This window comes from Centruroides sculpturatus, unplaced genomic scaffold (assembly GCF_000671375.1).
Source record: "Centruroides sculpturatus isolate CEXI.00-Female unplaced genomic scaffold, Cexi_2.0 scaffold464, whole genome shotgun sequence".
Lineage (NCBI taxonomy): Eukaryota > Metazoa > Arthropoda > Arachnida > Scorpiones > Buthidae > Centruroides > Centruroides sculpturatus.
In genome coordinates, this window is record NW_019384627.1 from 61,030 (window position 1) to 83,518 (window position 22,489).

Here is a 22,489-nt window from a genome sequence, read left to right on the forward strand (position 1 = left end):
AGAATATTAGAAATTCCTAGAAGATAATGTGTCGTAACATCTCATCTGCAGCTGAGTGCAAGAACTGCTAAAGTGCACAAGGCTGACTATTCGTTAAATTATTTTGTACAACAGGATCTCTTGAAAACAGGAACTTCGATGGTTGTCAATAGTGTTATACTGGACTCAATAACAGGCTAAACAACTGACTGATTGTAATATTTAGGTTAAGTTAGTTTTTAATTAAGTTAAGTACTTTTATTTTGTTTATTTTAAATATGTATAAATGTATAAATATATCTGCTTATTTCTGTTTAGTAAATTTGTACATATGTATAAATATAATGTTACGCGAATATATATGTAACATCATGTAACATCATAATATATATGCAATACTATATGTATCATATAAGTAATATAATATGTACTATAATATGTAACTGTACAGGAAAACTCTCAGCTATGTATCATACGGTGCTGAGAATGCACCAATTGGTGCTAAATAAAGAATATTGAGTATTGAAATAAAAAAAATAAATAACTAAATAAAAGAATGTAATAATCCTGGAGTCGTGTGTGTAACTGCAGATAAATATTTAAAGAGACGGCCGCTTGTCGCGTGATGTTCGACGTGTTTCGGTTTCGCAGAAGTTTGTTATTAATTGGATTCTTTTAATTAGGAATTGTGCGATAATTAATCCCATCCGGTGGCATTTCGCGAATTAGAAATCGTTTGCATAGGCGGTAGGTTAAAGATTGTCTAAATCTGAGGTGCCCGAAAAATAGATTATTACAGTTTATGCTGTGGAATGATTATGAACGTTAACTTTTTGCGGTGACGTGCTTCTTAACTTTTTTCTCTATTCTAATATAGTGGGCAAGGTTTCCTACCGGTATCCAATCGAGATGGGTTGAAAAATTAGGAATTTTTCTGGTTTTGTTTATCTCAGTTACGTCGGGCCTCGACCCTTGCTCACCTCTGTGTAGCATCATTGTCTCTCATCGTTCTCTCATTAAACGTTTTATCGTTTAATTAATTGCAAATACGGAGAGGTGCAAAAGTAGGTGTACAGTTGAAAATCTGAGAAATACAAATGCTTGGTTTCATTATTATTTTTATTATCTTTCATTAGTTCGTATTCCTTGTTTATTTATGATTTAATTTGTACATAAAAATAAATGTTTTTTCTTCCTATTTTCTCCCTGTATGTTCTTTCCATAATAACAACTGTATACCTACTTCTGCACCCCCCCTGTATATTAAAACTTTGATTATATAGAAATTGTGCAAAACAAGATAGCTTGAGACGATCAACTTCTTGCTTGAAATTGCAATACAAATTATATTGCATTGATCAACAACAAAATTTAACTTTTTGTTTCTTGCAGGGTGAAGATGCTGGAGAAGGTGAGGAGTTGGTGGCGGAACTTGAGGATGCGATTCCGCAGAGGAAAGGAGCCCCGCGACGACGCTCTTTCCGTCAAGGGGATCCGTGAGATCACCCTTCCGACGGAAAGCGAGGAGTCTTTGCGCGTTTCTCGGTTCTGGTTTCCCTGCTGGGAGATCCTCGGCTTGAGGAAGGGGATGGCAATATTTTGCCAAGTTCGTTGGATCACGGGGTCAGTACGGATCTCTCATCATTGCTGGTTCTTGCAGAGATATTCTTTGCCAAACCAGACGGGATCGGTCCGGTCGACGGGATGGAGTTCGGAGACGTGTTTCGTCTCTGGGATCTGCATAATAGGGTGCAGGAGGAACTCCATTCCCGGCCGTTTGGTGACGAGTGGCATTCGGAACCCCCCGAAGACTTGACGAAGTACGCGTTGTGGGACACTGTGCACTTCGCTAAACACGTGGTGGGCGAGACGCCAGTAGAGAATTTGCGCAGGCTGACCCACTTTCTGGCTGACTTTCCAGCCTATAGATTTCCCAGGTGAAAATCGGAACCTGTGGAGCAAACCTTAAATAGGCTGCTCACTTCAGCCCGGAGGCAGCGTATTATTGTTGTTCCTTTATGGTTTCGCAACCCCTAGTGATGCCACCGACCGTGGAGGAAAACGTTTATTTTTTCTTTATTTATTACTAACCTAGTTTTAAGACGGTAAGGGTTTTTTTTTTAATTTTTTCCCCTTGTTATACTAACGGTTTACATGCAATCGCTAAAATAACAACACCCTCACGGTGACACACACGGTTCCAACAACAACACAGTCGTCGCATCCATCCACTCACTTTCCATTCACACTCTGTAAATTACACAACTGACAACACGAACACGCTTCCCAAAATCCAACCTCTGGGTCCCGGGAAGTGGTAACATCATTCGACCGATCGTCGAATGATGGACTAAGAGGTTCTGGCGCCAAGATTGTTTTTCATTTAGACCAGAGATTCCCAACCTGTGGTACGCGTACCCCTAGGGGTACACGATAGGTTGTTTAGGGGTACAGAAAAAAGTTAGTTATTATGGCAGAAAAAATAATATATTATGTATCACAAACTAATAGTATTAAAAAATTATTAGATAAAAAATGTTCCTTGCAACAATCACAACTTTCTTAGATTTCTTTTAGGTTTTTTTTCTTTAATTTAAAGTTACAATATGTAAAATTAACAATATGGTTACTCACTAAATTTCTTAAATGAGGGGTACAATCCAGAGATATGACATGTCACGGGGTACGCTAATGAAAAAAGGTTGGGAACCACTGATTTAGACCTTTAATGCCAGGAATTGTTGTTAAAATGATCCACAATGCCACTCGTGTCTAGTTTTTCATGTTGTTTATAGAATTCTGTCTAGGAAGGAAATCATAGTAAATAGAAAAAATGAGCGAGATAAAAATTACGTAATATACTGAGTAATCAGTTAAAACACTATCGCAACAATTCTATAATGTATTAAGTAATTTGCATCGAATAGATTGGATTAATGGGATAAGACAATGCACAATGTAAGCGTCTGCCAAAAGGGGTGTTTCCCGAATGGACTTCTATGAGAAACTGACCTCCATTTAACTGTCGTAATTATTAGATACAGTCCATGATGTGAGGAGAAAAAATATAATAAAATCTTACAAATAGAAAATATTTGGTATTAACAACATTCTATACACAGAATTACAAAATTAGAACAAAAGGAGATAAATTAATGTTTAACTAAATTAAATTAGTGAGGCTCTGTCAACATAAAGTTCTGTATATATACAATCATAATCCACTTTTTATTCAATTTAGAGGTAGTTAGCACGTGCTTGTATCGACTAAGCGGATTTTTTGGTTTATATTTTACTTTTCAAAGACACATGGTAGGCGGCCGATCTGCCCCAAACTGTTCTAAGCACAGCAGACAAAATATATAGATTTTTTCTGCTTTCCAAGTGATGAAAATCGTCCAAAAATATGACAAATAAATTCGAGAAGGGCAAGTTAAACACCAAGTAAAAACAATCTGCTATGTAACGTAAGTATTTTGTAATAAATTACACCATTTCGTATTGATAATATATAAACCTATATTAATACTGTGATAATATGTCTTGCATATCAGGTAAATTGTTATTATTTTTATAATTATATTTGACAGAATAAATTAAGTTTTCTAGGCCTAATCTATTTATCAATCATATCTGAACACTAAAAGTTTAATTTTGCAAATTCATGACATTAATTGATCTTCGGTCTCAATATATGCAATATCGATCTTATTCGGTTTGATATTGCATTAATATGCGAAATGTCTAAATTCATGTCCACGGAGGAATTTATCCGAAAGCCAACATTCGAAATCTTCAGATTTCGATTTATTTTGTTTTCACTCGACTATTATAAAATTTTTTTTACAATAGTCGAGTGAAGATCTTTGAGTTGATTCATAGGATGTTCCTATGGAAGGAGGAAATGGCACAGGATAAAGGGAGTTCCTTGGACTGCCTCAGAAGACGAGGGGATTGACTGAGTCTCTGACAAAGTGTCTCATTTGGTATCGGAAGAGACAGGGTGGACAATCTTCCCGTAGTGTGTATTGTACGGGAATCTTCCGGAGGCGAGAAAGTTCTTGGACCATTCCAATTAAAAGTCATCCGGGTTCGTTTAGCATTGTTCTGGAGGGTAGAAGGGATAATGATTTGTCCAAGTTGTCTTCTTGGAGTTTGAGTTCGTTGTCAACCCCTCTTGCCGTGATTTCTGCTTCTTCGTCCGTTACATGAGTGCCATCCTCTTCCGAAAGTTGGAACGAGGAATCGGAACGGAGAGCTGCCGTAGGTGAGAGACCGCGTTGGTGTGGGTGTGTGCAGTTTCCTTGGCGTAGACCACTGCTTACGCCAAGGAACCACACATCTGATGACCCTCTTCGGATTTTCTAACTCGTCCTTTTTCTATCCAGATGTGATACTCTCAAGGATAGGACTGCTTTTCATCTGGACTGGACATCGTTACCTAGACAAGACTTTCTTTCCCAGTTGTGACAACGGATTTGTCTCCCGAATGTGATACTAGGCCAACAACGAATTTTATTTCCGAATGTGACGTGGTTCACCACCAGACGTGATATTCGACTGACCCGTCTCCCTAAACAATTGTTTGTTATGGAGATATACCTTTTGGTTAGGTTAGGTTAGTTCAGGCCTTTTGCTCCTGTCATAGCTGTTCGCGGAGAGACAAATAATTCATCTTCTGTCTAATAAAAGATTTCTCTTCCCCATCTTTAGACGATGAAATGCCATTCATTGTACAAGTAAATTTTTTCATTTCATTTTTATATCATAATTTAGACTACCGAAAGATATTTTAGGAATGTTCACACTCAGACATAACATCCCTCTACACAAACACATGCATCGTTTAACCTTTACTAAATCCTCACTCTAATTCAACAAAATGAAACAACCAGAGCACTTGCTTCTCACAAATCCAACCACTGGGTCTTCATTCAGGGAAGTAAAAACACCAATTTTAAAGATTAAAAACCTTTAAATTGGCAGCTGAAGGGACTATGGTAAATCACAATTCATCTTAATTTAAAGAAGCATGCAAGTAGAACTAAGAGAAAAAGCAACCTTGCTAATAATCCAATAAAAAGCTAATTTGCCTTAGCATGAAAGGTGTGATAATTTGCAAGGTTTTTCTAAAGAAAAATAATATTTTGAAATTTTTAATCACAATTACCAGAAATATAGTACATTTTGTATTGTTAGTATTGTTACAACTGTCATGTACGATATATATCATTGATTAAACAACCCAAAGCGTGCTCAGCAGAAAATAATAAACTATAACTAAATCAACACCTGTTCACTCGCTGAGAGATTTATTCTTAACACAAACGTTTTCAATCCAATCAATGGATCATCGTCAGGTAAATTAGAACATTTCAAAAAATAGAACAACAAGTTCAAAATACAAAAAATATAAATATTAATANTTTTCCAGTTGATTTCATAATTACAGTAATATCAGAGTATTTCATTTCAAGCATTACCATATACAAATTAAATATTTTTAAAAAATAATTATATTTCTCTATTTAAATTAGTTGATATATTAAATTGCCATTGTTATCATTAAATTATTAAATAAATTATAATGTTACAATCATGTTTAAGTAGTATGAAATCAACTTAACAGTGCTTTGTTTTCTGAGTTTTATGCAATATCTAAGTAGGAATTATTTTACTGAATTTAAAATTTTCAGTATATGTTTGTAATATAATTTTTTATGTTACTAGTATATATAGATGTCTGCATTTGCTTGTAAATTTAAAAGATAACACTGTGAAAAACTTTTTAATAATGACATAATCTAGTTTTATAAAATTTCGTTCTTTGAAAAAAATGATTATTTTAACAAAATTAATAAAGAAAAATTCAGAATTTTTTAAATGTACTTCTGCACATTAATTATTTATTAACTTGGCACAAAACCATAATTTTTAATAATACATTATTTCTTGTAAAGGCACTAGAAAATGTTTTGATCATATAGTTATACCGTATCTGAGATTCTTGTGTATAGCTATATAATTTTATTTTATTATATCAACGAAATTATAATTGCAGTAATATTTCCATTTTTCAAATTTTTGATATTCTCATAAGATTTGTAATAATATACAGTGTATATTTTGAAACAGTTATTTAACATTATTAAATTTATAATGTTTAACATCAGAAAAGATGACACATATATATATATTTTTATATATGCAAGAAAAGGAAGCTTGCATCTGAAGCAAATTTATTTATTTTTATACATAAGTCAAATTTTTTTTCACGATTCTTATAAAAGCTATTTATAGTGACTATACAATTTTCACTCAAAATTGCAACTACCTTATCACATATTTGTATTTTTCTATCTGCCAGCTTACTGTACATAACAATTCTAATGATAGTCTTTCAACCAATCATAAAATTACCTAACATTGAGCAATAACTAGTCAACTGCTGCAAAAAAGCAACATTTCTTATTTTAACCATACAAGTTTTAAAGTTTTAAATAAAATATTATCTTTAAACACAAGTGTCACATTGTTAAACTTGCTCTCTAAAGGCAAATTTTGCTTGGGGGCTGCGCAGCCCCCATGATACCAGTTATGATTGTAAAATTTACGAAACCAGTTAAGGGTTAAGAATAAATCTCTCAGCGAGTGAACAGGTGTTGATTTAGTTATAGTTTATCATTGATTAATTGAACAACCGCCAAATATATCATTTTTTATAAAACAAGAGCTTTTGTGATTCTGCTCCTTCCCCCAGAATGTTTATTCTCCCTAAAATGCAAATTCTTTACATCAAATACTCTTTTTTTCTTTCAATTGTCTTTGTTCCAAAACTTGAACATAAAAAAAAATTTATGAGTATGAGGGTACATCTTCAAAAGCATTTGATTTATAGAAAACAATGTATTTGGAAATGAAAATGTCTCTTGGAATAAAGCAATGTGCTTTGATAATGAATAGAAATCAAAACTGTAGTCATTTTTATATTATTTAAAAATCAAATAATGTTGAGTAAACACAGATTTATATAAATATTAAATATGTAATTAGCTGTATTCAGTTGATTATACTTTTGACATGTGCTAAGAATGATGATGAAAATATATTTATCTACTTAGAGTCATTAGATTAGGGCTTGAATTGATTAATTAATTAAATGTTATGTTAATATTTCTAGTACATGAAAGACCGTAACAAAAGAAAAACACAGTATAGTAATTGAAATGAACTTTAATAGAACAACAAAAATGAAATTTTATATTTATAAATGAATGGAGAAAGTTACAGTGGCATATAAATAATAACATCTATTGTGCAAAAATACACAAAAACAAATTTATCAGATGACGTTTTGCATAAAAATTTTTTAATATCCAAAAATATAATTTGTCAAAAAATTCTGGTATTATTATTATTTTTTTTATCACATTTGATTGAATTTTACGTTTTATTTTCAGTATTTTTAATTGTGAAAAATTACTAAATTTTTAATAATTAATGAAATTTACATAGGTATTAGATGAATAACAATGCAAATCATGAATTTATTATATTAATAACTAATAAGCAATAATTACGATTATAACATTTAACACTTTAAAACCTGCATGACAAAAAAATGTATCATTGAATTAATAAACATATTAAACTATACTGAGATATTAAATAACAAATTGGCTTTAAAATGCATAACATAACGAGGAACTTTACTACATAATAAAAGCTATATTCTTATAAAAATACAGGAAATTTATAAAAAAATTTTAAAAGCAATTCTTATATTTCAATAGCTATANTTAATGTAGTCATTAACTTTTAGTTTGAATTGTCTCTTTCATTAATTCTTTATTCAATTATAATTCCAAACATCAACAATAATCTTAAGTAGCAATCTTTTAATGCTATTTTTCTAATGTTTGTGCCAATCACAGGCAAATGACAATTGTCAAGATTTAAAAAGTGCCAATAAGAAAGAAATGTGCTAGCCAAATTTCCTGTTTTCTTTTAATGCTACCATATTTTAACAGGAAAAGTAATGTTGACAAAACCAGGTGATGCTCGTGTTTCCCAATATTTGTGAGTATAAGCCCAAGCCTCTCTTCCATCATCTTTTTCTTTCCTAAATATTACATCAAAAATAAATAATAAATGAAGTAAAATAATTTATTATTTGTATTATAAAAACACTCATTCACTTACTTTTTAAGTTTATATGTAATTACTTTAAAGTTGTATTTAAAAGTTTATTGGTATTTTACTTTTATTGCTTAATTTTATGTTCATAAGAATAAAATTTTATTGAAAATGTTATCCAGAACAACAAAAGCTGAAATTTATGTAAATTAAAACTTTTTTTTAACAATTTTACTAAACAGCATATCAAAAGTGTTCAGTTGGAAGCTGTCACTGAGTGCCAACAAAACTGTAGGTCTTGATGTAACAACAATCATTAACCAAAGAAACAATTGATATACAAAAAAAAATATTTGAGATTTAAAAAAATTGCATTAGTTTAAAAATTTATAATTTAGATGACAGTTTTTACAAATTTTTTTTCTTAGTTTTTCTTTGGTAAAGATAAGCTTTCAAAACAAAATATAGAAAACAATAATACAGGTAAAAATCATGTGGGTATCACTTCAAAGTGCCAAGCTTATCTTTACAAAACAAAAATTCTTAAGAAAAAGAAATTTGACTGACATCTAAATTGTCATAATTTTTTACTTGTGCAATTTTTTTACATCGCAAATGTTTTTGTTTGGATTTTAATGTTTTTTAAAATATGAATATTCACAAAAAATTTAGTATAATAATTTGAATAATTTATGTTCATATAATTCAATATTAGCAATTACAAATAATCTACACATTCAAACATTTTACTGGAAAAATTTATAATGAATTCAAAATGCTAGACACTGAATAAAGAATTAGCATGTGGAAAATTTACAAAACGTTAAGTTATAAATATATTATTGTGTTCAAAAACACACAAAAGTTACATAAAATCCAATCTTAAAATTAAATATTTTCTTACCGAAACCACATTGGAATATGTTCAATATTTTCTTCTTCACGTTTCTTTCTGCGCTCTCTTTGTGCTTGTTCCAATTGAGTTTTTATAGTTTCTGCCATTTGGACATTTCCTTCTTCTAATAATCTATTAAGAAATCAATAAAACAAATGAACAATTATTTATTGTGACACTGTCACAATGCCGGGCTGCAATTTTTAATTATATTTTTAGTTTATTTAATTTGAAAGATATGCTCTTCACATCAAATTAGTAGGGTCTTGTCCCTATAAGAGTACATCATACTTTTCCATTAACAATAGAATCGTGCCAGTCATCCATCTAACACCTCTCAAGGAAAAGTTTTTGAATTGAAATAATGTAATTTCCAGTTTGCACCGAAAGTTTGTAAATGGTTAATTGGGACCTCTAAGGTTTTCATACTTGGTCTCATCTTTCATCTATCTAACTCAGTTCTCAAGATTAAAGAAAGACAGATGACGGTGGGAATTTATAGGTCTACAATTTTTTCAAATTGCAGCCCACAGCACACACAAAACATAATAAATTGTTTTTAGTTTTAGTTATAATCTATTTTTTATTATCACTTACTCAAATAAAATTTTAATTGATATTTTTCATTGTGACATAATTCATAAACTAGACAATTTTCAATTATGTAGTATTTTTTATCTTAAAATAAAATAATTTTAAGGCAAGAAAACTAAAATAACCAATAGTTAAATTTAAACTGAATTTTATTGATATTTAATTTAATCATCAATTCAGTGTAGATAAATAATTATACTGAATACAGTAGAGCGTCGTTTATCCGAATCAATTGGGGACTGGGGTTGTTCGGATAACTTATTTTTCGGATAACCAATTATGTACGAAAAAATATATTAATTTATCCCATATTGAAATTTTTCTCTGTTGCGTGTCGCTTCGTGTTGAATTTTCGTCGATGTTAAGCCTAACGAAGATTATTGTATCGTTAAAAATTATTTTTTTATTTTGTACAAACAAAATAAATGTATTGAAAAATATAAAAACAATAAAAAATTATACTTCAGAAGTTAATTTAGTATCAAAAACGTAAAATATTTGAGTAGCCGAAGACATAGCCAAAGATTACAGCGCCACAGCACTGGCAAAAATTTAAATTTGTCGACTGGAATTCCTTCAGATAACTGATGTTTCGGATAACCGACCTTCGGATAAACGACGCTCTACTGTAATTATATGGCTTAAACTCTAAACACTTTTGTCCAGGCATAAAGTAAACTGTGAAATAATTACCATTATACAAACCAATGTTCAATTTCCATTTGGGACAATATATCCCTCTTTTCTATAAAGGACAATGTGAGGATCACATTTGAGAAGGAATATTTTAATATTTTTGTTAAATTAATATTTTAAATATAAATTTTGAAAGCAAGATAATAGAAAAATTATCAATCCTTGTTACCTTTGCACTTCCTCTGAATCATAGAGAGAAGTGATGTAGTTCCTTCAAAACCAATAGTTAAGTGAGGCAGCAAACTTAACTATCGGCCCAGAAATGCCTGACTTGCCAGAAATGCCCTCCTCATAATGGAAAATATGGCATGATTTTTGAACAATACGATTGGGGGACCAATGAGTATATAAGATGAAGGGTCACCTTTGATCAGTGCTTCAGTCATGCTTTAGCCACTATGCTTAGACTTAAGTCATGCACCAGTCCTTTAGCCACAGTACTTCAGTTATGTTCAGTCATACTTTAGCCATATAATAGATATCGTTCATTCTGACACCCATGCCAAGTGTCAAATTGTGGAGAACTCTCCAGAACTATAGAACTCCCTAATCTCCATCTCCAGATGTTGTTAACACTCCTGATATCTTCATCACATTTGGATGTATTGTAAACAGGTAACAAATTATTATTTTTGATGAGAACTCTCTCAGATTGAGGTCTGTTGAGACATTGAGTACTTAGAGGTTAGACTTGTCTAACTCTATCGTTGTTCCCATGTATATTGTCAATTCCATGTGTAAGGTAGAAGTAAAACCCTCCTAAAAATTAAGTTCAACTACAAATTGCGAGTTAGGTCGCAAATAACAACTGTCCTAACTGGTGTCAGGCTCCTGACATATAGGACAGAGAGAGATTTTGCCGATCTCCCTTGTCTACTATAATCAAACCATCCTAAACAAAAGGTGATCATCTCACATGTGATTCTCACAATTGGTGTCAGGAGTTCAGGGTGTTTAGCCTGACAAGGCCTGATCTTACATTTTGTGTCATAAAGCCCTCTGATTCTCACAACAGATACTCTTAATGTTTTTATTATCATTTCTTACTGCAGAGAGATTACTGCAAAGATCTATAAATTCTGAGACAAAATTTTTTTGAATTTATTTTAATTTATTGATATATTCACAATTATTAATTAATCAATAAATCTGTTTTCATCTAATTAGTCTGTAGCTTACTGCAACTCTATTAACTTTCTATATTTAGTTTAATAAATTATGTTATAATTTAATTTTAATCAACTATTTCTTAAAAATTACCTTTGATCAGGTCGAAGCCTTGTATCTGTCGGAGGAAGAAGTTTAGTCATATCAGGATCCAACTCATTTAATTCCATAGCAAAAGTTGTAAAACCATAATACATTTCATAATCTTGAGGCATAGCACCTTTTATAAAATAAACAACAACTTTAGTTAAAAACAGTTTAAATTAATACAACATTAGTAAATTATTAATTATTATAATGTATTTTATTTTCATGATATTATATAAATTTTATATAAGAATTAAAATATTTCTTGAACTCAATTGTTAATAAAATAAACTTTAAATTAGGATTGAAATTCTTATTATTATTATTCAGTTCTCTTGAGTAAACTATGCTTGTCCTTAGTAAATTTAAATAAATCTAGTAACTCTAGTAGCACTGTTACTATTAAGTCTTTTGCAAATTATATATAATGTACTCTGCATTCATAAAAGTGTTTTACTTGCAAATCATTTTGAGAAATAAGTAATGTTCTTTAAAGGCTAAATTAGAGTAATAAAGAAAAATAAATTTAATTTGATTTAGTTTTATATTTTACCAATGACTACTAACTACTTAATCATCATTCTAAAATGAGGCCACAACATGCCATACAGTATGAATAAGCTCGTTTTTACTGAAATTATGGCCTTATTAAATGAGTTCTTTAACCAACTGATCAAAATTTCCTTATAATATACTTTTATCATTAACTGACATGGTGAAATAAATTCCATGATATCAAAGAATATCATCATCATTTTAGATTTTGACACTGATATTTTTTATCTCAAAGTGGAATAAAAATCAATATACCATATTTTTTTCTGTGTATTAATCATGGTGGCATATAATCCACAATGATGTATATCGTGCATAGCTAAAACAGAAAAACATTTGCAAAATCTGTTATTATGTATGTCCTACTGTATTGATATATACAGTAGGATAGGTTGGTACAATAGTTGCTCCACAGATGAGTTATCATAATTGGAATTTAAAATTGGCATACAACCCATACCTTTCAAACTGTCTTTTAAATATAGATAACCCACAAGTAATCTGTACAAAAATACACACTTTGTTCTCTGTTTGTTTGTGAATCATATTGAAAATATTAATTTCATCATTTACTATTATACTTGCAAGAATGCAACAAAACATAATGCTTGTAGTGAGAGAGCAAAGAATAAATAACAACATGAGTATGTACAATACAGACTTTCTTATTTTGGCCTCTTTGTGCTCTCTGAGCAGTAAGGGGCCTAAAAAAAAAAAAAAAAAAAATTTTTTATTTGAGTGCACAATAAAGCACAATGTATGAATACATTTCTAAAGAAAACAATATGATTAATCAACATAATTCATAAACTAGACAATTTTCAATTATGTAGTATTTTTTATCTTAAAATAAAATAATTTTAAGGCAAGAAAACTAAAATAACCAATAGTTAAATTTAAACTGAATTTTATTGATATTTAATTTAATCATCAATTCAGTGTAGATAAATAATTATACTGAATACAGTAGAGCGTCGTTTATCCGAATCAATTGGGGACTGGGGTTGTTCGGATAACTTATTTTTCGGATAACCAATTATGTACGAAAAAATATATTAATTTATCCCATATTGAAATTTTTCTCTGTTGCGTGTCGCTTCGTGTTGAATTTTCGTCGATGTTAAGCCTAACGAAGATTATTGTATCGTTAAAAATTATTTTTTTATTTTGTACAAACAAAATAAATGTATTGAAAAATATAAAAACAATAAAAAATTATACTTCAGAAGTTAATTTAGTATCAAAAACGTAAAATATTTGAGTAGCCGAAGACATAGCCAAAGATTACAGCGCCACAGCACTGGCAAAAATTTAAATTTGTCGACTGGAATTCCTTCAGATAACTGATGTTTCGGATAACCGACCTTCGGATAAACGACGCTCTACTGTAATTATATGGCTTAAACTCTAAACACTTTTGTCCAGGCATAAAGTAAACTGTGAAATAATTACCATTATACAAACCAATGTTCAATTTCCATTTGGGACAATATATCCCTCTTTTCTAAAGGACAATGTGAGGATCACATTTGAGAAGGAATATTTTAATATTTTTGTTAAATTAATATTTTAAATATAAATTTTGAAAGCAAGATAATAGAAAAATTATCAATCCTTGTTACCTTTGCACTTCCTCTGAATCATAGAGAGAAGTGATGTAGTTCCTTCAAAACCAATAGTTAAGTGAGGCAGCAAACTTAACTATCGGCCCAGAAATGCCTGACTTGCCAGAAATGCCCTCCTCATAATGGAAAATATGGCATGATTTTTGAACAATACGATTGGGGGACCAATGAGTATATAAGATGAAGGGTCACCTTTGATCAGTGCTTCAGTCATGCTTTAGCCACTATGCTTAGACTTAAGTCATGCACCAGTCCTTTAGCCACAGTACTTCAGTTATGTTCAGTCATACTTTAGCCATATAATAGATATCGTTCATTCTGACACCCATGCCAAGTGTCAAATTGTGGAGAACTCTCCAGAACTATAGAACTCCCTAATCTCCATCTCCAGATGTTGTTAACACTCCTGATATCTTCATCACATTTGGATGTATTGTAAACAGGTAACAAATTATTATTTTTGATGAGAACTCTCTCAGATTGAGGTCTGTTGAGACATTGAGTACTTAGAGGTTAGACTTGTCTAACTCTATCGTTGTTCCCATGTATATTGTCAATTCCATGTGTAAGGTAGAAGTAAAACCCTCCTAAAAATTAAGTTCAACTACAAATTGCGAGTTAGGTCGCAAATAACAACTGTCCTAACTGGTGTCAGGCTCCTGACATATAGGACAGAGAGAGATTTTGCCGATCTCCCTTGTCTACTATAATCAAACCATCCTAAACAAAAGGTGATCATCTCACATGTGATTCTCACAATTGGTGTCAGGAGTTCAGGGTGTTTAGCCTGACAAGGCCTGATCTTACATTTTGTGTCATAAAGCCCTCTGATTCTCACAACAGATACTCTTAATGTTTTTATTATCATTTCTTACTGCAGAGAGATTACTGCAAAGATCTATAAATTCTGAGACAAAATTTTTTTGAATTTATTTTAATTTATTGATATATTCACAATTATTAATTAATCAATAAATCTGTTTTCATCTAATTAGTCTGTAGCTTACTGCAACTCTATTAACTTTCTATATTTAGTTTAATAAATTATGTTATAATTTAATTTTAATCAACTATTTCTTAAAAATTACCTTTGATCAGGTCGAAGCCTTGTATCTGTCGGAGGAAGAAGTTTAGTCATATCAGGATCCAACTCATTTAATTCCATAGCAAAAGTTGTAAAACCATAATACATTTCATAATCTTGAGGCATAGCACCTTTTATAAAATAAACAACAACTTTAGTTAAAAACAGTTTAAATTAATACAACATTAGTAAATTATTAATTATTATAATGTATTTTATTTTCATAATATTATATAAATTTTATATAAGAATTAAAATATTTCTTGAACTCAATTGTTAATAAAATAAACTTTAAATTAGGATTGAAATTCTTATTATTATTATTCAGTTCTCTTGAGTAAACTATGCTTGTCCTTAGTAAATTTAAATAAATCTAGTAACTCTAGTAGCACTGTTACTATTAAGTCTTTTGCAAATTATATATAATGTACTCTGCATTCATAAAAGTGTTTTACTTGCAAATCATTTTGAGAAATAAGTAATGTTCTTTAAAGGCTAAATTAGAGTAATAAAGAAAAATAAATTTAATTTGATTTAGTTTTATATTTTACCAATGACTACTAACTACTTAATCATCATTCTAAAATGAGGCCACAACATGCCATACAGTATGAATAAGCTCGTTTTTACTGAAATTATGGCCTTATTAAATGAGTTCTTTAACCAACTGATCAAAATTTCCTTATAATATACTTTTATCATTAACTGACATGGTGAAATAAATTCCATGATATCAAAGAATATCATCATCATTTTAGATTTTGACACTGATATTTTTTATCTCAAAGTGGAATAAAAATCAATATACCATATTTTTTTCTGTGTATTAATCATGGTGGCATATAATCCACAATGATGTATATCGTGCATAGCTAAAACAGAAAAACATTTGCAAAATCTGTTATTATGTATGTCCTACTGTATTGATATATACAGTAGGATAGGTTGGTACAATAGTTGCTCCACAGATGAGTTATCATAATTGGAATTTAAAATTGGCATACAACCCATACCTTTCAAACTGTCTTTTAAATATAGATAACCCACAAGTAATCTGTACAAAAATACACACTTTGTTCTCTGTTTGTTTGTGAATCATATTGAAAATATTAATTTCATCATTTACTATTATACTTGCAAGAATGCAACAAAACATAATGCTTGTAGTGAGAGAGCAAAGAATAAATAACAACATGAGTATGTACAATACAGACTTTCTTATTTTGGCCTCTTTGTGCTCTCTGAGCAGTAAGGGGCCTAAAAAAAAAAAAAAAAAAATTTCTTATTTGACTGTGCACAATAAAGCACAATGTATGAATACATTTCTAAAGAAAACAATATGATTAATCAAACACTTTATGAATTTATCATAACTGAGCTCAATAAATGAATGCAAAATTTTATTCAAGTAACTTTGAAGTAATTGATATTTAATATACAGAAATTTGGCAAAATAATCTATTAACTCATTGATATTGAACTAAATATAGAACTGGCATACTGATTTGAACAGAACTTAAATTTAAATCTTGGTCTAAATATAACTCATTGTGGTAAATATACTCATTAGAGTTATTATATAGATAGGAAAAATTATTAAAATTTTATCAGCATTCAAAATACAGATTCAAGTAGGAGTGTCTAATAATATCAATTAAAGCTTGATAATATCCAATTGCCACTAACTGTGTAATGCTATGCAAATGTTAGCTGTATGGTGTTGCTTCTAACTGCTTATTATAGCAGTCATTACTAGAAAGTGGAAGTTTTAACTGTTTTCTCCAAACACTCGTAATGTAGTATTTATTTTACTGTCATAATTAATTAAATTCACTTGCATTTTATACTTTGTGGTTTTTAATTTTTTGATATCATTTTTGTAATGTTAGGCAAAAGTTAATTAGCACTTCTTAAGTGATTTAGAAATTTTGGTTGAAAAAAGGGGCACTACAAAGGTGCCGACCCTGCAGTCACATTACTTTCTATTTGAGAACATTATTTCAACTTGGATTTTATCATAGTTGGTGGCAAATTTTTCCTGCTTAAATAATGCAGGCTATATTCTTCAATTCATAATATATAACTATATTTTTCAATTTATTTACTTTATACATTGTTTAATTAATATAGGTCTAAATATCCTTGGACCTTATTTTATTTCATTCAAATAATCTTTTATTTATAGTAGTATTATACGTGATGAAACTTGTAATGAATGGAAATGGATGCATAAATGGTTAAGCTGTCAGACTACCACTCTGGGGACCTAGAAACAAATCCAGATGGGCTGAAAACCTCAGGAATTTTTTGGGGATGGTCTATCCCAAAGATAATATGACAGTTGACTGCCATGAATTATATGTAAATATATTTAGTTATAGTAAATTGTTTATATATATATTTTTAATGTTCTATTGTTCTCTTTTGTCTTGATGGTAAGTTGTCTAGAGGGACAATAAACCCAGTGGGGAGGGTGGAAAAAAGGATATATACAGGTAGATGGGAGAATACATTTTCCTTTTTGTGTGTAAAAGGATGAAGGAGGTCACTTTCAACAAGGACAAGAAAGAGGAAGATTGTCAGGTTGTAACAGTCCTAATTGTATTATGAAGTTCTGATGAGAAAGAAGAATTACCTGACATCTGACTGTTTCTGTTTTTATGATACTATTGAATAACTTACTAACACCACTTTGGGACTACAGGTATTGTATCTCTCCCACATTAATGAGTTAATAACTGCAAGTTAAAATTGATAAATAACCCAAAAAATTCATAATCATTGCGCAACCTGCACCTACTTTTAAACACAAATAACCCATGGATTATTCACGGGAAATTACAATATTAATTTAAAAAATCTTAAACTTACAATGAGTAATATGATGAATTCATTATATATTTCTAAGTATAGTTTATAACTTAATTTTTATAATAAATATTTGAAATTCATTATCATTAAAGATATTATTTATAATACCAGGTCTCCAGACACATCTTGCTGTTGGGGCAACACCACAATACAGAGATTCTGTCCATTTTCCAAACAAATTATGTATTACTTCTCCTTCACTTGTACTAACTGTTCCGTATACTTCATGCCGCTTATTGGACCAATAACTAGCCTGTAAATATTTGAAATTAAATACATCAATAACAAAACATATTTATAAATTATATATTTTAAAACAATTTTTAAAATAACACAATAGTTTTATATAACAATTTTAAAAAAAAAGAAATTTTTCCCCTTTTACCTAAATGAAGCTGATCATTCATTTAGATTAGATATTAAAAATACAGATTTTATAGTTTTTCTAACAAAATTAAGTAGAAAATGATTGTAATAAATTAAGTAATGTAATGCTTCCATCAACAAAGAATAAAAATGTGTGAGTGTCAGAAATTTCGTGTTATAAACTTTAATTTTTGTTATAAATTTTAATTATACTTTAAATGCAACTTTATAAAGACGGAACAAATTATTAAAAAATTAAAAGAGAAAAGGGAAAAATAAAATCAATAAAATCTGGTTAAACCTCGATTCCCACGAGTTGGGTTCCTTGTTGAGATTACCTGTAGTATATCTCTGTGTCACCCGTCACCTCATTGGTCCAAGGAGATCGTCATCCCTGACGAAATCAAGGAAAGGCCCAAAAAGAGGACTTCATTTAAAAAGGACAGGCCCGATGAGTAAGGTGGGGAAGTTATGAATTGATTGTGTGTGTGCGACACGTCCACCTCCCGCCAAGATCAACTTCAAGAACTGTACCTGTATGTTTATTTCCTCACTGACTGAACTTTAGAACATCAACGAACTTTGAACAACTGAACAAGAGAACTACTTTGAGAAACCAGTATAAGTTAAGGTATTTATCCTGCCCGCGCACTATTGTATGCTCGCTCTCTTTCCGCGTAAACCAATCGTAAACTCAATTGTAACTAGAAACTGAACTAGAATGAACACGATTCACGTAACTGATATGTAGCCAATACTAATGTTGTAACCTTAAATTCTGATGTATAACTAATGTAAATTTAATATAAATAAACAGTTATTTATGTTTAAACCATCTTTGAGTGCAGCTTCTTCCGTTCTTCTCTCCGTTCACTCCATTTCGGGTCCAAACCTCATACGTAACCGCTCACGCGAACTTGTGGTCTCTGTATTGACCTAAGGATACAGTGGTGTCATTCTGACGTGGTATCGAAGGGATACCGACCCGACGGTCACATGCAAGATAATTTTAAAAAAAGCAATATCAGTATCATATATGCTTTTTAACATGTTAATAAAACATTAAAAGGTTAACACTGACATTCAATTCTTATAATTTTTTGGGCTGCAATTTTCAAATTGCAAACCTATATATTCCCACTGTTGTCCATATGTCTGTCTTTCTTAATCCTGAGAATGGAATTAGGTAGATGAAAATCAATACAAGATATGGAAAGCCTAGGGGCTGGAGACCCATATGAACTTCCAGTGTAAATTATTTTTAAAACTTTTAGACCACCTTTTGAGTAGCAAATATCCCCAGCCAAAATTCTTGAAATAAATTGTGCTATACTACTTAAGTACTTTACATTGTTAAAAAATTTATTATGATAAAACAGAGTAATATAAACTTTCCAAAAGAAATTAATTGCTATTATAAAATATATTTCAAAATAAATAATTTTCAAAATATAATTATTAGAATTAAATGAAAATGAAATAAACTGTACCTTTACAAAATTTAATTTACAGTTAACGTCGCCAGTTTTATCTGTAATAATCATTTCTCCATACTGATCTACCCAACGTTGTCCACTAAATAAATTATGCACACAAGTTGTTACTTTGTTCCAACAATATTGGTCCCCTGTTCTAAAAAAATATCAGACACATTAATACTTCTTATTTTTAATATCTCTTATGTTTATTTGAGAATTAATTAAGTTTAAATACTAATTTAAACTGTTCTCAATTTAAATTTATTTGTTTAAACTTTTTTAGTTATTATTACTACATACAAATAAATCATTGCTATATAAATTAATTCTTTATGTAATCCATTTTAATTGAAGTAAGTTTAATTTCTTCATATTAACACTCAGAATATTCTAAAAAAAGAACTTAAAAGATCTGTTAAAGGCCTCTATGTCCTTAATACTATTGTAAATTATCATCATCTACAAGGATTTCTGTATATTAATAAAATTTATTATACTGGTGTAATCCATTAGACACAAAGAGGTAGCAGTAGTCAAAATTAAAACAGTATTTCTTTATTTTCATCTGTTTCAGTTTGGTTACTGATTTTTGTTCATTTAATTGTTATTTATTGAATAGTGTATATTAAAAATTGTATATTGTGTATTGTAGATCTAATAATCTGAACATTTGTTTTGTAATTTTGTTGATCTATTTCTATTACTTTGTTTCCCATACAAAGGGTGAAAAACCTTGTACTAAATAAAATAAATATTTTCATCTGTTTTACCTGCCAGAAGTTTTATCTGAAAATAAAGAAATATTGTTTTAATTTTTATTGCTGCTATCTCTTTGTGTCCAATTGATTACACCAGTATAAGTCCTTTTACTATATAAAATATTAATATATTAAAAGGATTTATACTGGTGTAATCAATTATATAAAGAAATGTAAAATACAAGGAGTTTATAAAGTCTCACTTCATTTTAATTAAAGTATTAAAAATTTCTGTTTTTCTCGTAAATATTGAAAAATTTAGTGAAGATGCTAAGTTTGGACAAGCAAATAGCTGTAATAAGTGCTTGTTTGAGTGGATTAGCCTATGTAAAAGTTAGGGAAGAACTTAACTTAGGTGTCAATTTCAGAAACCTGATCTTGTAAGGGCAAATATCTGTACATAAATTTTGACAGATACTGGTTGAATGTTTCTCAAATAGAGTATGTAAAAAATGAAAAACATTCAATCAATCTCTTTGTATCTGCTCACATTTCAGAAAATGTTCAGCAAAAGGAGATGAAAGAGTGTCCTTGTATATGACAACTCTGTGACACAGTAGAGAGCTTGATATTCTATATATCACTGTGGAAAATCTTCCATTTTATTTTAAATAACAAGTTTATCTTCAAGTACTTTGTAAACTTGATTCCAAAGATTAAGTAGTTTGTCTAGCAATATATTAAGATCTCATTGAGATTGCAAACTGAAAAAATTTTATAAACATTTTATTCAGTGACAAGATTATCTTGTATGTATTAATTTATACTTGTCACATTGTGCTTGATAGTTCAATAAAACATTTTTGTGATTATCAACTTTTTCATTACAATGGATCAAGGCTTTATAAATATAATATATTTTAAAACAATTTTCAAATAAACACTTTCATCATCTAACTTTTTCAAGCCCTGATGATTTTTAATAGATATATAAATTACATGTCCATGCAATAACACAGAGCAATTATCAAGTCATTGAGCAAATTAAAATGTACTAATTATTAAATTTTATAAAAAATAATTAACTGAAATTAAATAATATTTATTATTTTATATGATTGTTAAGACTAATTAAATTGCAAACTATCAGAGAAAAAAAAACCTAAACTGTAATTATAAATTTTTATCTTCTAAGTTTAAAACACCCTATATTTAGGAGAAAAATTCTAAATTGTAACGTGGGTGCAAGATCTATGCTTTGTCATTCACATACATTACCATTCATCTATGCTTCACACATATGAAGCATACATATGCATGGTTTTCATGCAATGTTACATTATCCAATATTTTCTTATGAACAAATAACATTACATGAAAATAACATAATGTAAGAGTCCACTGTATTTAGTGATATTCATTCATTTTAAATAAAATGAATAAAAATTACTATCAATAAAAGAAATTCTTGAAAAATTGATTTCAGGATAAAAAGAACCTACCTTGGCAGACGTACATGGATAGATCCTATAGGAAGGATTTCCATTGATTTTCCCCAAAATTTAGTCTTTACTCTCATATCTATTAATAATAAAATATTTTCAGAAAATATACAAATATCATATGTAAAGCACTCATCACTTTATTAAAAACAAGTTTCTACATGTATTGACATAAACATCACTATATTGATACTTTAATTGTAATGTAATTTAATCTAATTTAACAAAAAAAAAATTTTTAAATAATTTAGTAAATAAAATCTGATAATAAAGATGGAACAGATAACTTCAAAATGTTTTCAGTTTATTTTATAACTTAATTCAAAATTTTATAATTTGAAGCTAAACCTGAAACACATTTATAAAATAATGCAAAAACGTTTATTTGTTCATTTACTAAATAAACCCTCTGCTGAAAAAGTGTGAAAGGTGTTGATTTTGAAGTTAGTAAATAAAACTTTAATGAAAGATAAATGTCTATACATAATATATTTTATTTTTGTATTTCAAGTATTAATCTACTGTTGAGTTGATTAAAAACAAATATTACATGAACGGGTTCAAAATTTTTCCTGATTCATTAAATCACTGAAATGGAAAAATTAAATAGTAGCAATTTTTATTTTATTACAGTAAAGTAAACAATTTATGATATTTGATAATCTATAAAAACATGAAAAATCTAAATTACAATAACAAAACATAAGTACAAAAATAATTAATATTTGAACAAATCAAAGTAAATAAAAATTTGAA

At 29.4% G+C, this 22,489-nt stretch overlaps 1 protein-coding gene across 1 annotated transcript in view; it reads right to left on the reverse strand.

Moving 5' to 3' along the window:
- Positions 1-7,784: 7,784 nt before the first annotated feature.
- Positions 7,785-22,489, reverse strand: part of LOC111625653 (oxysterol-binding protein-related protein 3-like) — a 148,502-nt gene continuing 133,797 nt past the window's right edge. Inside the window, exons 25-30 of the mRNA XM_023368866.1 lie at positions 21,734-21,812; positions 19,546-19,687; positions 17,798-17,942; positions 14,823-14,949; positions 9,020-9,142; positions 7,785-8,101 (exon numbers count right to left, since the gene is read on the reverse strand). Coding sequence (XP_023224634.1) covers positions 7,993-8,101; positions 9,020-9,142; positions 14,823-14,949; positions 17,798-17,942; positions 19,546-19,687; positions 21,734-21,812 — 725 coding nt within the window. The 3' untranslated portion in view covers positions 7,785-7,992. The remainder of the gene's footprint in view (positions 8,102-9,019; positions 9,143-14,822; positions 14,950-17,797; positions 17,943-19,545; positions 19,688-21,733; positions 21,813-22,489) is intronic.